The sequence below is a fragment of the Hordeum vulgare genome, chromosome 3H (genome assembly GCF_904849725.1).
Source record: "Hordeum vulgare subsp. vulgare chromosome 3H, MorexV3_pseudomolecules_assembly, whole genome shotgun sequence".
NCBI classification, from domain to species: domain Eukaryota; kingdom Viridiplantae; phylum Streptophyta; class Magnoliopsida; order Poales; family Poaceae; genus Hordeum; species Hordeum vulgare.
This window is the reverse complement of record NC_058520.1, coordinates 593696884-593709037: the sequence shown is the minus strand read 5'-3', so window position 1 is coordinate 593709037 and position 12154 is coordinate 593696884. Positions and strand designations below refer to the sequence as shown.

The window sequence follows — 12154 nt, the reverse complement described above, 5'->3', positions numbered from 1 at the left end:
TTAGAACAATTGGGTGAAACACACCAGAATAATTATATGATCCATGTGTTTTTGTTATTTCGTGGCAACGTATGGGCATCAAACTAGTATGTACGTAACAGGAAGATTGTGCAGATCGATCGGTGTTCCAACAATTTTTGTAATCTCCTAACATTTAACCTTTCGATGTGTCGTTATTATGTCATTGGATGGACACCCGTGCCCATACCATTTCACAGGCCCGTGTCTGGTTTTCTTAACATGTCATGGTCGTCTTCTGATGCACACGTAGCTAGCTTAAGCCGGACACATTACCATAGTTTGATATTTTGGCATCTCGTGACCACGGGTAAGAGTGTGGGTGACTCCTTCCATCAACATGTGAACCCCATCACTATCACGTACGGCTTCTGGTTCCTTTTGATGTCGAGTAGTGCACGAACAAGAGGCACTTGAATTGCCGGCCTAGCTATATATAAATTCAACGGCATTAAGCATTAACCATCCAGTAAGTGAATCAATACCAACAAGTGAAAGATGGCAGAGGCCTCGTCCTACGCCATCGCCGTCGCTCTGCTCTGCCTGCTCACCGCCGATGGCTGCTCCGGCTGCCCCTGGTTTCTGCCTGCTACATTCTGCCCTGCCCCCACCCCTTACAACCCTGCACCCGTCCCCGCTACCCCCACCCCCCGCCCCGTTACACCAACACCTGTCTCCGCTGCCGCCGGCCCCGGCTCCGGCGGTAACCACGTCGATGCCGGCGGCTGGTTGGACGCCAGGGCCACCTGGTACGGCGCTCCGGATGGCGCCGGGCCGCTGGACAATGGTGGCGCGTGCGGGTTCAAGAAAGTGAACCTGCCGCCGTTCAACGCCATGACGTCGTGCGGCAACGAGCCGATCTTCAAGGACGGCAAGGGGTGCGGGTCCTGCTACCAGGTCAGCCGGCAATCCACTAACAGGACTGTAGAGTGCTTGTCCACTCGTTTGTCCAGCTCCAGAGGCTGATGCATGCGTTGAGTTACGTGCAGATAAGGTGCGTGGGCAAGGCTCACCCGGCCTGCTCCGGCATCCCCGAGACGGTGATCATCACCGACATGAACTACTACCCTGTCGCCCGCTACCACTTCGACCTTAGCGGCACTGCCTTCGGCGCCATGGCCAAGGACGGCCGCAACGAAGAGCTCCGGCACGCCGGTATCATCGACATGCAGTTCAAGAGGGTGCCATGCCAGTACCGAGGGTTGTCCGTGACATTCCACGTCGAGAAGGGGTCGAACCCGAACTACCTGGCGATCCTGGTGGAGTACGGGAACGGTGACGGGGACGTGGCGCAGGTGGACCTCATGGACGGCGGTGAGCCGACCGGGGCCTGGGCCCCGATGAGGCACTCGTGGGGCTCTATCTGGCGCATGGACACGCGCCGCCCGCTCCGGGGGCCCTTCTCGTTGCGGGTCACCAACGGGTCCGGCAGGTCGCTGGTTGCCGACCAGGTCATCCCCGCTGACTGGAAGCCCCAAGCCGTGTACAGCTCCGGCGTCCAGTTTGATGATTGATCCCTTTCGCTCATCCATGCAGGGCATGCACGTCCATATGCATGCAAGCCAGGATTTATTGTGTCAGGCAATATATACTCCCTTTGTTTTTAAATATATATATATTTAAGATTTTATTAAAAAATTACATACAAAGCAATATGAGTGAATCTAAATTTTAAAATATATATATATACATTCATATGTAGTCCTTGAGTGAAATCTCTAAAAAATACTTATATTTAGAAATGTGAAAGTAGTTGTGACGTCGGATTGTGTGTCCTGGTCGTGTGCTAGCTTTGTATTCTCTCGGTCGCACTCTCGCATCTGGAGGAGGCGGCTGGTGCTATATGTAAGGGCTCGATGCGCGAGGATTTTTACACTATTCTGACCTTTCTGTTAAACATGAGCACAACGTAAACCCGGTTTAAAAAAAAATCACGATCTGACCCTTTTAAAAAACGACACACACTAGTAAAAAAGGACTTTTGTCCAGGTTCGTAACGGCCTTCTGTCCCGGTTTTGGAACCGGGACTAAAAGGTCGTCACTAATGCCCTCGGCCTTTAGTCCCGGTTCTTACATCAACCGGGACAGATGGGCCTCCACGTGGCCGCTATGGCCAGGCCAGGCAGGGGGGCCTTTAGTCCCGGTTGGTGACACCAACCAGGACCAAAAGGCATTCACGCGTCAGCACCTGGCTGAAGCTGAGTTTTTTTAAAGGGGCTGGTTTAGGGATTAATTTAGGTTGTTATATACACCAACCAAGGAGCATCCATGAGCAAGCACAAGAAGAAATAATTTTATCTTTCATCAATGAGCATCCATGAGCATGCACAAAATTTCATCAGACACACCACCATCATACTTAAAAGTGCAGTAGCAGTTCAACACTATCGTACTTAAAAGGTTTACACTATAAAGATTAAAGCTCCATCAGGTTCTTAAGATCTTCACTCCCGCTTCTTCACCTTCTCCTTCATCATCCTGATGCGCTTAGAGCGGCGAAGCCCCAGGCCATGCTGTGGGATGTACTCCTCTACCAGAATTGGCATGGCCCTGTCGCCCAGCTGTGGGATCACCATCGCGAGGCCATCGTCGCTGCTACTTTTGTTGTAGCCAGAGTCGCTGCTACTTTTGCTATAGCCAGAGTCGCTGCTGCCGTAGACATAGCACCTGTCGCAGTACTCGTTGCTCCTGCTCCCATTGCCTTGCCAAATGCAAAAAAGTTTTTTTTAAATGGGTGTGAGACATAGCCTAATGGATAGGAAGAAGAGACAGAGGGTAGTGGCGTCGTCGTCGTCCTGGTAGCGCCTCTGACACATAGTCGTGTCGAACACCTTCACGGCGAACGTGGCGTTGTCGTCGTACCTGAAGACAAGGAAGTACTCGTGCCGCAGGTCATAGGCACGGACGAACTGCTTCCAGCCACGATCTAGGTACATGCTTCCATCGGTGTCGAACGCCACCTCCACGTCCCACAGCTTGCGAAGCCCGTTGCCGGCCTGCCTCAGCTTCATGTTCTGTGACCGATGACCGTCCAACATCTTCACAAAATTGTCCGGCAGCACCTGCCTGCTGGAGGATTTCTCAAGTATAATCTTGAAGAACTCCATCTCTCAAAAGCAGTAGAAGAGACCAATTACTATCCTTTACAACATTGTCAGTACTCGATGCTACTGCTCCCATTGCCTTGCCAAATGCAAAAAAGTTTTTTTTAAATGGGTGTGAGACATAGCCTAATGGAGAGGAAGAAGAGACAGAGCATACTGGCATCGTCGTCGTCCTGGTAGCGCCTCCGACACATAGTTGTGTCGAACACCTTCACGGCGAACGTGGCATTGTCGTCGTACCTGAAGACCAGGAAGTACCCGTGCCGCAAGTCGTAGGCACGGACGAACTGCTTCCAGCCACGATCTAGGTACATGCTTCCATCGGTGTTTAACACCACCTCCACGTCCCACAGCTTGCGAAGCCCGTTGCCGGCCTGCCTCAGCTTCATGTTCTGTGGCCGATGGCCGTCCAACATCTCTACAAAATTGTCCGGCAGCACCTGCCTGCTGGAGGATTTCTCAAGTATAATCGTGAAGAACTCCATCTCTGAAAATCAGCTGAAGAGATCAATTACTACCCTTTACAACATTGTCATACAACATTTACAGCAACATGATCATCAGTATTAGGTAGGACCTAATTAAATACCCTCTTTAAGGTAAAGTAGCATAAAACAATATAGACCCTGACTCGAAGTCGGAGGGGGGTCGGTGACGGGGACGACGACGTGGATGATGCAGGGGGCTCCTAGATTTCTGCATAGTGCTCTCCAATTTTAGCATTCAAAGTAGGAGTACTTTTCCAATTTGAACATTCAATAAGCAAAACCAAATCGTAAAATAAAGAAGTATTCAAATTAGCATGCATTCAATTATAAGCAAAACTACATCATCTCTTGTCATACATATAGCATCACTAATACAGCTAGAACCGTAGCGCCCGACAGGTATCGTCGCGGGCGGTGGACACCCAAAGAGAAGGAACCATCACAGGATCATAGCTCCAGTGAGATCCGTGAAGAACCTGCCAGGTATTGTCGAACCTGCCCTCCACTGCAACCATGTAGCGACGGACGTGCTCGTCCTCCTCGCTGATACGGTGATGTACCACCTCCGCGGTGTCCGGAAGCCTCCGCACCGTCACTGGCCCACGCGACCGCCACCAAACAAGGATCGGGTCAACAACGGGTTGCCTCCTCACCAACCTACGCTCCCCGAAAGGTAGCACCTCCCAATACTAGCCGGGCGGAACCCAGTCCCGAACATGGCCCCTCTGATCAAGCAGGTGTCCTCCGCCGAGTCGACGACGAGGATGCGGGATAGGCATCGTAAAATGAACTAAAAAATAAACTAGTTCTATTAATTTTCTTGCTAAAAATAAACTACTTCTATATATAGTAAAATAAAGTAGTTTTATTAAATCAACTAGTTCAACTACTAAGCATTTACTATAAATAAATAAAACCAAAGCTATATTCACTATGATGGTAATATTAGTTGTTATATTCTAAAGGATAAAGAAATAAGTTCACATGCACATGACTAAATAAAGGAAATAAAACACAAGTTCGTGCTAACCAGATGTTAACTTATAAGACAAGTTCATGCTAATCAGATGGTAACTTATTGGCTATTCCTTTTTATTTTTGATTAAATTGATGATCAAATCAAATGGACACGCCTTATAAATCAGAAATTATATAGTATTGTTGTAATCACTTAAATAGTCGGCTGCTAGCATAGATAATTAAATATTGTAGTCAGGTTCATTTTTTACTTTTGTATGGTCAAAAATATTGTTGTTCAGCTTCCTTAATTGGTCATCCCCTTTAATTTCACAGAAAAACATGTTGCCATATTGTCCACAAAATTTAATTATCTGTCTCATATTGCACTACAACTAACAATCTAATGAACAAGAATTAATATATGCCATCTTTTGGTTGGTAACAACATTAGATTAATTCAACTACCATAAGTTTTGCCAAAGTGGCAGAAATGTTTATTCGAGTGAGCAAAAATTGCATATCTAATCCCATTGCTCATGCAGGACAACATAGGATAAGCATATCAAAGGAAATGATGTTCCTAGAGTATCCGAAATGCACAAGTATCCGAAATGCACAAGTATCCGATATGCAGGACTACCAAAATAGGTCGAGATGCACAAGTATCAGATTCGTAGGACTACCAAAATAATGCTATATGTTTCTTCTACGTTCATGCCTACAATAATTATTTTTATCCTATAATTGTCACTTCTTTTTCAACAGTAGGCATTATTCCATGGAATTTCTAACATAAGTACTTGTACCTGTTATGGAAAAATGTCAATATCTCCTTCCTTGATCTTAATCAACTAATACGCGAATTTATTTTCTTGCAAACTAGAACATCTTGCAAACTAGAACACAAACATATGGTACAAGAAATTAAAAATATTGTGAGTTTAATTTAAAAAAAAGGTTTTGAACAAAGATCTGGATGACTACAAATTTAGAAATTACAAGATATTGTTGTTGTGTATTAGTTATGAATAAAAATCCGAGCTCGTCTGTTCTAATCTTAACCAACAGAAGAAATCGGAGTGAAAAAGAGATATGTAGGACCGGCCCTGCCGGCGAGGGAAGAGGATGGGGGCGCTGAGCGCGGCGTGGGGAGAAGAGGGGCGCCTGCCGACGGGAGGAGGCCGGAGCTAGAGGAGGAGAGGGAGGAGTGGCGGCGGATCTCACTGTGGGAAGCAGAGGAGGGTCGGGCTGCTCGTCGGCGGGCAGATGGAGGAGGCGCAGGCGGCCGGCGTAGGTGGCGGCGACGACGAGGACGGCTTCGCGGGCGGCAGCGTTTCCGGCAGCCTGGCAGCGTCGGCGTCGGCGTCGGCATCGGCGGGGGGCAGGGGCGGCGTCGGCGTCGGGATCGAATGGAGAGAGGGGGAGAGATCAAAATTTCTAAACTACCGCTTATATAGCCCCACCTTTAGTCCCGGTTGGTGGCACCAACCGGGACCAAACGTCTCTTTTCAGCAGCCCGACGGGCGGGAAGCAGAGGCATTTGGTCCCGGTTGGTTGCACCAACCGGTACTAATGCCTCCCTTTAGTCCCGGTTGGTGCCACCAACTGGGACCAAAGGCCTTGCTAGCCGAGAGGGGCTCGGAGTGGTTTATAAGCCCTGCGGAACCAACCACTTCGAGCTCCTCTCTACTGCAGGCTTACGGGCCTAAAATCACTCTCTGTGCTTGTGGGCCTATTGGGCCTACTGCGGGCCTGCATCCTGGCCCTAGTAATGGGTTTCTAGTCGAATGCAGGCCGTGGTGGACCTGTAGGTGGCACTGTTTTTAATATTTTTTTTCCAGTTTTTTGCTTTGTTTTTTGTTTCTAATTAATTATTTATTTTCTTTTACGATAATTCTTTTTGCTATTAAAGTTTGTAACAAAATTCTAATTACTTATTTATTTTCTTTTATGATAATTCTTTTTTTGCTTTTAATGTTTTGTACAAAATTCTAATTACTTATTAATTTTCTTTTATGATAATTCTTTTTGCTATTAAAGTTTGTAACAAAATTCTGTATAATTTTAGTTTCAATAATACTAGAGGTTTATAAAAGCTTTTTAGTTGATTCCTTTATTTTAATTTTTTCCCAGTTTTTTTGCTTTCTTTTTTGTTTCTAATTACTTATTTATTTTCTTTTACAATAATTCTTTTTGCTATTAAAGTTTGTAACAAAATTCTAATTACTTATTTATTTTCTTTTATGATAATTCTTTTTTGCTTTTAATGTTTTGAACAAAATTCTAATTACTTATTTAATTTATTTTATGATAATTCTTTTTGCTATTAAAGTTTGTAACAAAATTCTATATAATTTTAATTTCAATAATACTAGAGGTTTATAAAAGCTTTTTAGTTGATTCCTTTAGTACCAGTTCTAAGGCTGTTACAAAGGCATTTTATTTGGTACAGGTTTTAAGGCTGTGGCCCCACGAGCACCTTTTAGTACCGGTTCGTGGTATGAACCAGTAAAAGAGTTTTTTAGTTGATTCTTTCTGCAGCTGTTTTTTAGTCCCACCTCGCCAAGCGAGAGGCACTCGCAGCGCTTTATAAGCCCTGAGTGTAGAGACGATGAAGGGAGAAGCGCAGTGCTCACCTGCACGTTGGCCTGAAGCTAAGCAACGTGCAGGTGAGCATTGCGCCTCTCTTTTATTTTGGCATGGTATCATCATTTCATCCACATAGCATATGCAAGAAAGTTGAGAGGGGTTACGGCAAAAACTGGATGCACTTCGTGTACAAAACGGACAATCTCTTTCGAAGTATCAGGATTTCATACGTAAACTGTCTGTTACAACATGCATTTCAAATGAACTACAAAAAGGTTGAAAGTTGGCATGGTATCATCATAATAGTTGTGGAGAAAGTCTTCACTTTTTCTTCGCTTGTGTCCTTTCCTTATTGCGCCGTAACCATGGATAATCTTCATCATTTATCAGGATGCTTGGGTCAGCCTTGACTTTGAAGGGAGGAATTTCATGAAACTTTTCATAATCTTTGAACATGTCTGTCTTACCCTCCACTCCCACGATGTCCCTTTTTCCTGAAAGAACTATGTGGCTCTTTGGCTCATCGTATGATGTATTTGCTTCCTTATTTTTTCTTTTTCTCGGTTTGGTAGAGATGTCCTTCACATAGATAACCTGTGCCACATCATTGGCTAGGACGAACGGTTCGTCAGTGTACCCAAGATTGTTCAGATCGACTGTTGTCATTCCGTACTGTGGGTCTACCTGTACCCCGCCTCCTGACAGATTGACCCATTTGCACTTAAACAAAGGGACCTTAAAATCTACTCCGTAGTCAAGTTCCCATATGTCCACTATGTAACCATAATACGTGTCCTTTCCCCACTCGGTGGCTGCATCAAAGCGGACACCGCTGTTTTGGTTGGTGCTCTTTTGATCTTGGGCGATCGTGTAAAATGTATTCTTATTTATCTCGTATCCTTTCCAAATCGTAACAGTCGAAGATGGTCCCCTGGACAACGAGTACAGCTCATCACAAACAGTGTTTTCATCTCTGAGGCGTGTTTCCAACCAACTGCTGAAAGTCCTGATGTGTTCACATGTAATCCAGTCGTCGCACTGCTCCGGGTGTTTGGAGCACAGACTGTTCTTGTGTTCATCGACATAAGGGGTCACCAAGGTAGAGTTATGTAGAACTGTGCAGTGTGCTTGAGACCAAGAATATCCGTCCCTGCATATTATTGTCTCCCCTCCAAGCGTGCCTTTTCCAGTCAGTCTCCCCTCATACCGCGATTTAGGGAGACCTATCTTCTTAAGGTCAGGAATGAAGTCAACACAAAACCCAATGACATCCTCTGTTTGATGGCCCATGGAGATGCTTCCTTCTGGCTAGCGCGGTTACGGACATATTTCTTTAGGACTCCCATGAACCTCTTAAAGGGGTACATATTGTGTAGAAATACGGGGCCCAGAATGACAATCTCGTCAACTAGATGAACTAGGACATGCGTCATGATATTGAAGAAGGATGGTGGGAACACCAGCTCGAAGCTGACAAGACATTGCACCACATCACTCCTTAGCCTTGGTATGATTTCTGGATCGATCACCTTTTGAGAGATTGCATTGAGGAATGCACATAGCTTCACAATGGCTAATCGGACGTTTTCCGGTAGAAGCCCCCTCAATGCAACCGGAAGCAGTTGCGTCATAATCATGTGGCAGTCATGAGACTTTAGGTTCTGAAACTTTTTATCTTCCATATTTATTATTCCCTTTATATTCGACGAGTAGCCAGTCGGGACCTTCATACTAAGAAGGCATTCAAAGAAGATTTCCTTCTCTTCTTTGGTAAGAGCGTAGCTGGCAGGACCTTGATACTGCTTTGGAGGCATGTCGTCTTTTTCGTGCAAACGTTGCAGGTCCTCCCGTGCCTCAGTTGTATCTTTTGTCTTCCCATACACGCCCAAGAAGCCTAGCAGGTTGACGCAAAGGTTCTGCGTCACGTGCATCACGTCTATCGAAGAGCGGACCTCTAGGTCTTTCCAGTAGGGTAGGTCCCAAAATATAGATTTCTTCTTCCACATGGGTGAGTGTCCCCCAGCGTCACTCGGAACAGCTAGTCCGCCGGGACCCTTTCCAAAGATTACGTGTAAATCGTTGACTATAGCAAGTACGTGATCACCGGTACGCATGGCGGGCTTCTTCTGGTGATCTGCCGCGCCTTTGAAATGCTTGCCTTTCTTTCGACATTGATGGTTGGTCGGAAGAAATCGACGATGGCCTAGGTACACATTCTTCCTGCAGCTTCCTAGGTATATACTTTCGGTGTCAGCTAAATAGTGCGTGCATGCGTGGTATCCCTTGTTTGTCTGTCCTGAAATGTTACTGAGAGCGGGCCAATCGTTGATGGTTACAAACAGCAACGCGTGCAGGTTAAATTCCTCCTGTTTGTGCTCATCCCACGCACGTACATCGTTTCCATTCCACAGTTGTAAAAGTTCTTCAACTAATGGCCTTAGGTACACATCAATGTCATTGCCGGGTTACTTAGGGCCTTGGATGAGAACTGGCATCATAATGAACTTCCGCTTCATGCACATCCAAGGAGGAAGGTTATACATACATAGAGTCACGGGCCAGGTGTTGTGATTGCTGCTCTTGATCTTCAGCAGCTCCCCCCGTTGTAGCATCATCAGGCACATTGTCTGGTTCCTCTTGATCTTCAGCAGCTTCCCCGTTGCAGCATCACCGTATTCACGGGGCACATAGTTGTCATCGTCCTCTTCTTCTTCGCCGTCTTCCATCATAACCCCTATTTCTCCGTGCCTCGTCCAAGCATTATAGTGTGACATGAAACCCTTGTAAAGCAGGTGGGTGTGAAGGATTTTCCGGTCAAAGTAAGACTTCGTCTTCCCACATTTACTACATGGACAACACATAAAACCATTCTGCTTGTTTGCCTCAGCCACTTCGAGAAAAATATGCACGCCCTTAATGTACTCGGAGGTGTGTCTGTCACTATACATCCATTGTCGGTTCATCTGCGTGCATTACATATAATTATGTGTGTCAAAATTAAGAAAATCAGACAAATATCTATCTAAAGTAAGAAAATCAGACAAGTATCATAAAGAAGATAAGAACAACAGGCTCACCACGGTGGTGCCGGCGACGAGATCGGCGCGGGCGATCAACGACGGTGAAAACGGGGACGGGGCATGACGGACCCCTAAATCTTGACAAATCTTGGAAAAAATGGAGCTCCTAGGTCGTGCTTCGAGAGGAGAAAGCTTAACTAGTGTGGCTCGGGCATTTCATCGAACACCTCATGTGCATAGGATGTGAACACCTCATGTGCATAGGAGGTGAACTAGAAACCTCGCCGGATTGAAAAAACAGAGCACCGTGGAGTGCTCTGCCGCGGCGGTGGGTATATATAGGCAAGTTATTTGTCCCGGTTCGTGGTATGAACCGGCACTAAAGCCACCCCTTCTGTCCCGGTTCATTGGTATGAACCGGGACCAATGGTTGTGAGCCAGCAGCGAGGACCATTGGTCCCGGTTCGTGGCTCGAACCGGGACAAATGGTTCTACACGAACTGGGACCAATGCCCACAAGGCCCCGCCCGGCCCCCTGGGCTCACGAACCGGGTCTAACACGCCCCATTGATCCCGGTTCTTGAAGAACCGGGACTAATGGGCTGGCCAGGGCCGAAAGATAGCCCTGTTTTCTACTAGTGACAAGCCGTGGCGTTGCTGTCTCATTATAAAACACCAGTCTACTTTGACGTTGCTGCTTCACTGTAAAACGCCAGTGTTCTGTGGCATTTTTTCTTCTATGAAACGTCAGACAACTGTGGCGTTGCTTACTTATTATGAAACGTCAAAAGCACTGGCATTGCTGCCTACGCTTCGTCCCGTCTTGAGCATGGAATGATACTTGAGTGCTGCTGCCATCCCTGAAAAGGTCCTATCCTCACAACCGCATCTGCACATCGCCATCCATCACTCACTCACGTCTCCTTTTTTCTCTCTCTCTCTCTGGCCATGCTGTGGAGTAGTGCAGCTGGCGCACAGGGGAAAAGGCAGGCGGCAGGCTGTCACGTGGAGAGAGAGGCTGCAATGTTGATGTTTTTCCGTCACCTGAAGAGGCCACCTACCAGCATGGATTACTAGTGTTTTTCCGTCCTCCATTCTGTTCTACGCGAGGACCCACGTACATTACGCGGCTGCCGGCTACGGCACGAGCGCGGTCGCCAAACTGGCCTAGGCTAGAGATTAGAGAAGGAAGAAAACAAGGCAGGTTCACATGGTGAAAAGGCTACGCACAATTTTAATTGGATTCGACGGGAAAAATAATTGCACCGGCAAGAATCTAGGCCATGCATGCATGCATGCATGCAGACGAAAGCACAGTGCAATGCAGTGCCAGGCTCTCTTGTCCACTTGGCTAACACTCGAATAGCCATGCAAATCAGCGGCAGCAACAGCCCCGGGCGGCTCTTCGATCCCTGCTCGCACGGACTTTTCAAACGCCATATATCTTGGCGTTGGAGTAACGAGTAAAAACGCCATTGTTTCTTACTCTGCAAGAAACGCGAGCTAGTTCGGCGTTTCGATGTGGAGCAGAAACGTCATCGTAGACCGGCGTTTCTATATGGAGCAGAAACGCCACGGGCTCTGGCGTTTCTAAAAGGATCAGATCGTAAAATAGTTTCAGATCGAGTTCATTCTGTGTATTTTTTTCGTCTCGTGGGTCAGAACAGTAAAAAATGCCCGATGCGGATGCATGCTAGCTCTCCCGCGCGCCTACTGTGTGCGCTATAATTTTTATACTTGTAATTTCTGGAGTATTACACAAGTTTGGGATCATCTATCCCTCAGGCGACTGAAAAACCCCGTCAGCCGCTGCATTTGAAACAGACGGTTGGATCTTCATTGTTTCCCTTGAAACGGTCCACTAGTAGAAAATCATACTTTGGTTGCGGTTTTGATACAGGGGCTAAGGGTTTGGTCGTTTCCTCTGAAAGTCCACGTCGCTAATAGTTGTCAAAGCTGAGGAAACTGCCTCCAA

At 46.7% G+C, this 12154-nt stretch overlaps 1 protein-coding gene across 1 annotated transcript; it reads left to right on the top strand.

The window, feature by feature from the left end:
* The first annotated feature begins 499 nt into the window (after positions 1-499).
* Positions 500-1664, top strand: LOC123440913 (expansin-B7-like). The gene is made up of 2 exons (XM_045117454.1): positions 500-915; positions 1008-1664. The coding sequence occupies exons 1-2, from the start codon at positions 517-519 to the stop codon at positions 1530-1532; spliced, it is 924 nt and encodes a 307-aa protein (XP_044973389.1). The 5' UTR covers positions 500-516; the 3' UTR covers positions 1533-1664.
* The last annotated feature ends 10490 nt before the right edge of the window (positions 1665-12154 follow it).

Excerpts from the sequence above, each read along its gene's own strand:
- LOC123440913 (XM_045117454.1), top strand. The coding sequence starts at position 517 with ATGGCAGAGGCCTCGTCCTACGCCATCGCCGTCGCTCTGCTCTGCCTG. Across the intron at positions 916-1,007 it reads GGTGCGGGTCCTGCTACCAG|ATAAGGTGCGTGGGCAAGGC; the intron begins GTCAGCCGGCAA and ends AGTTACGTGCAG.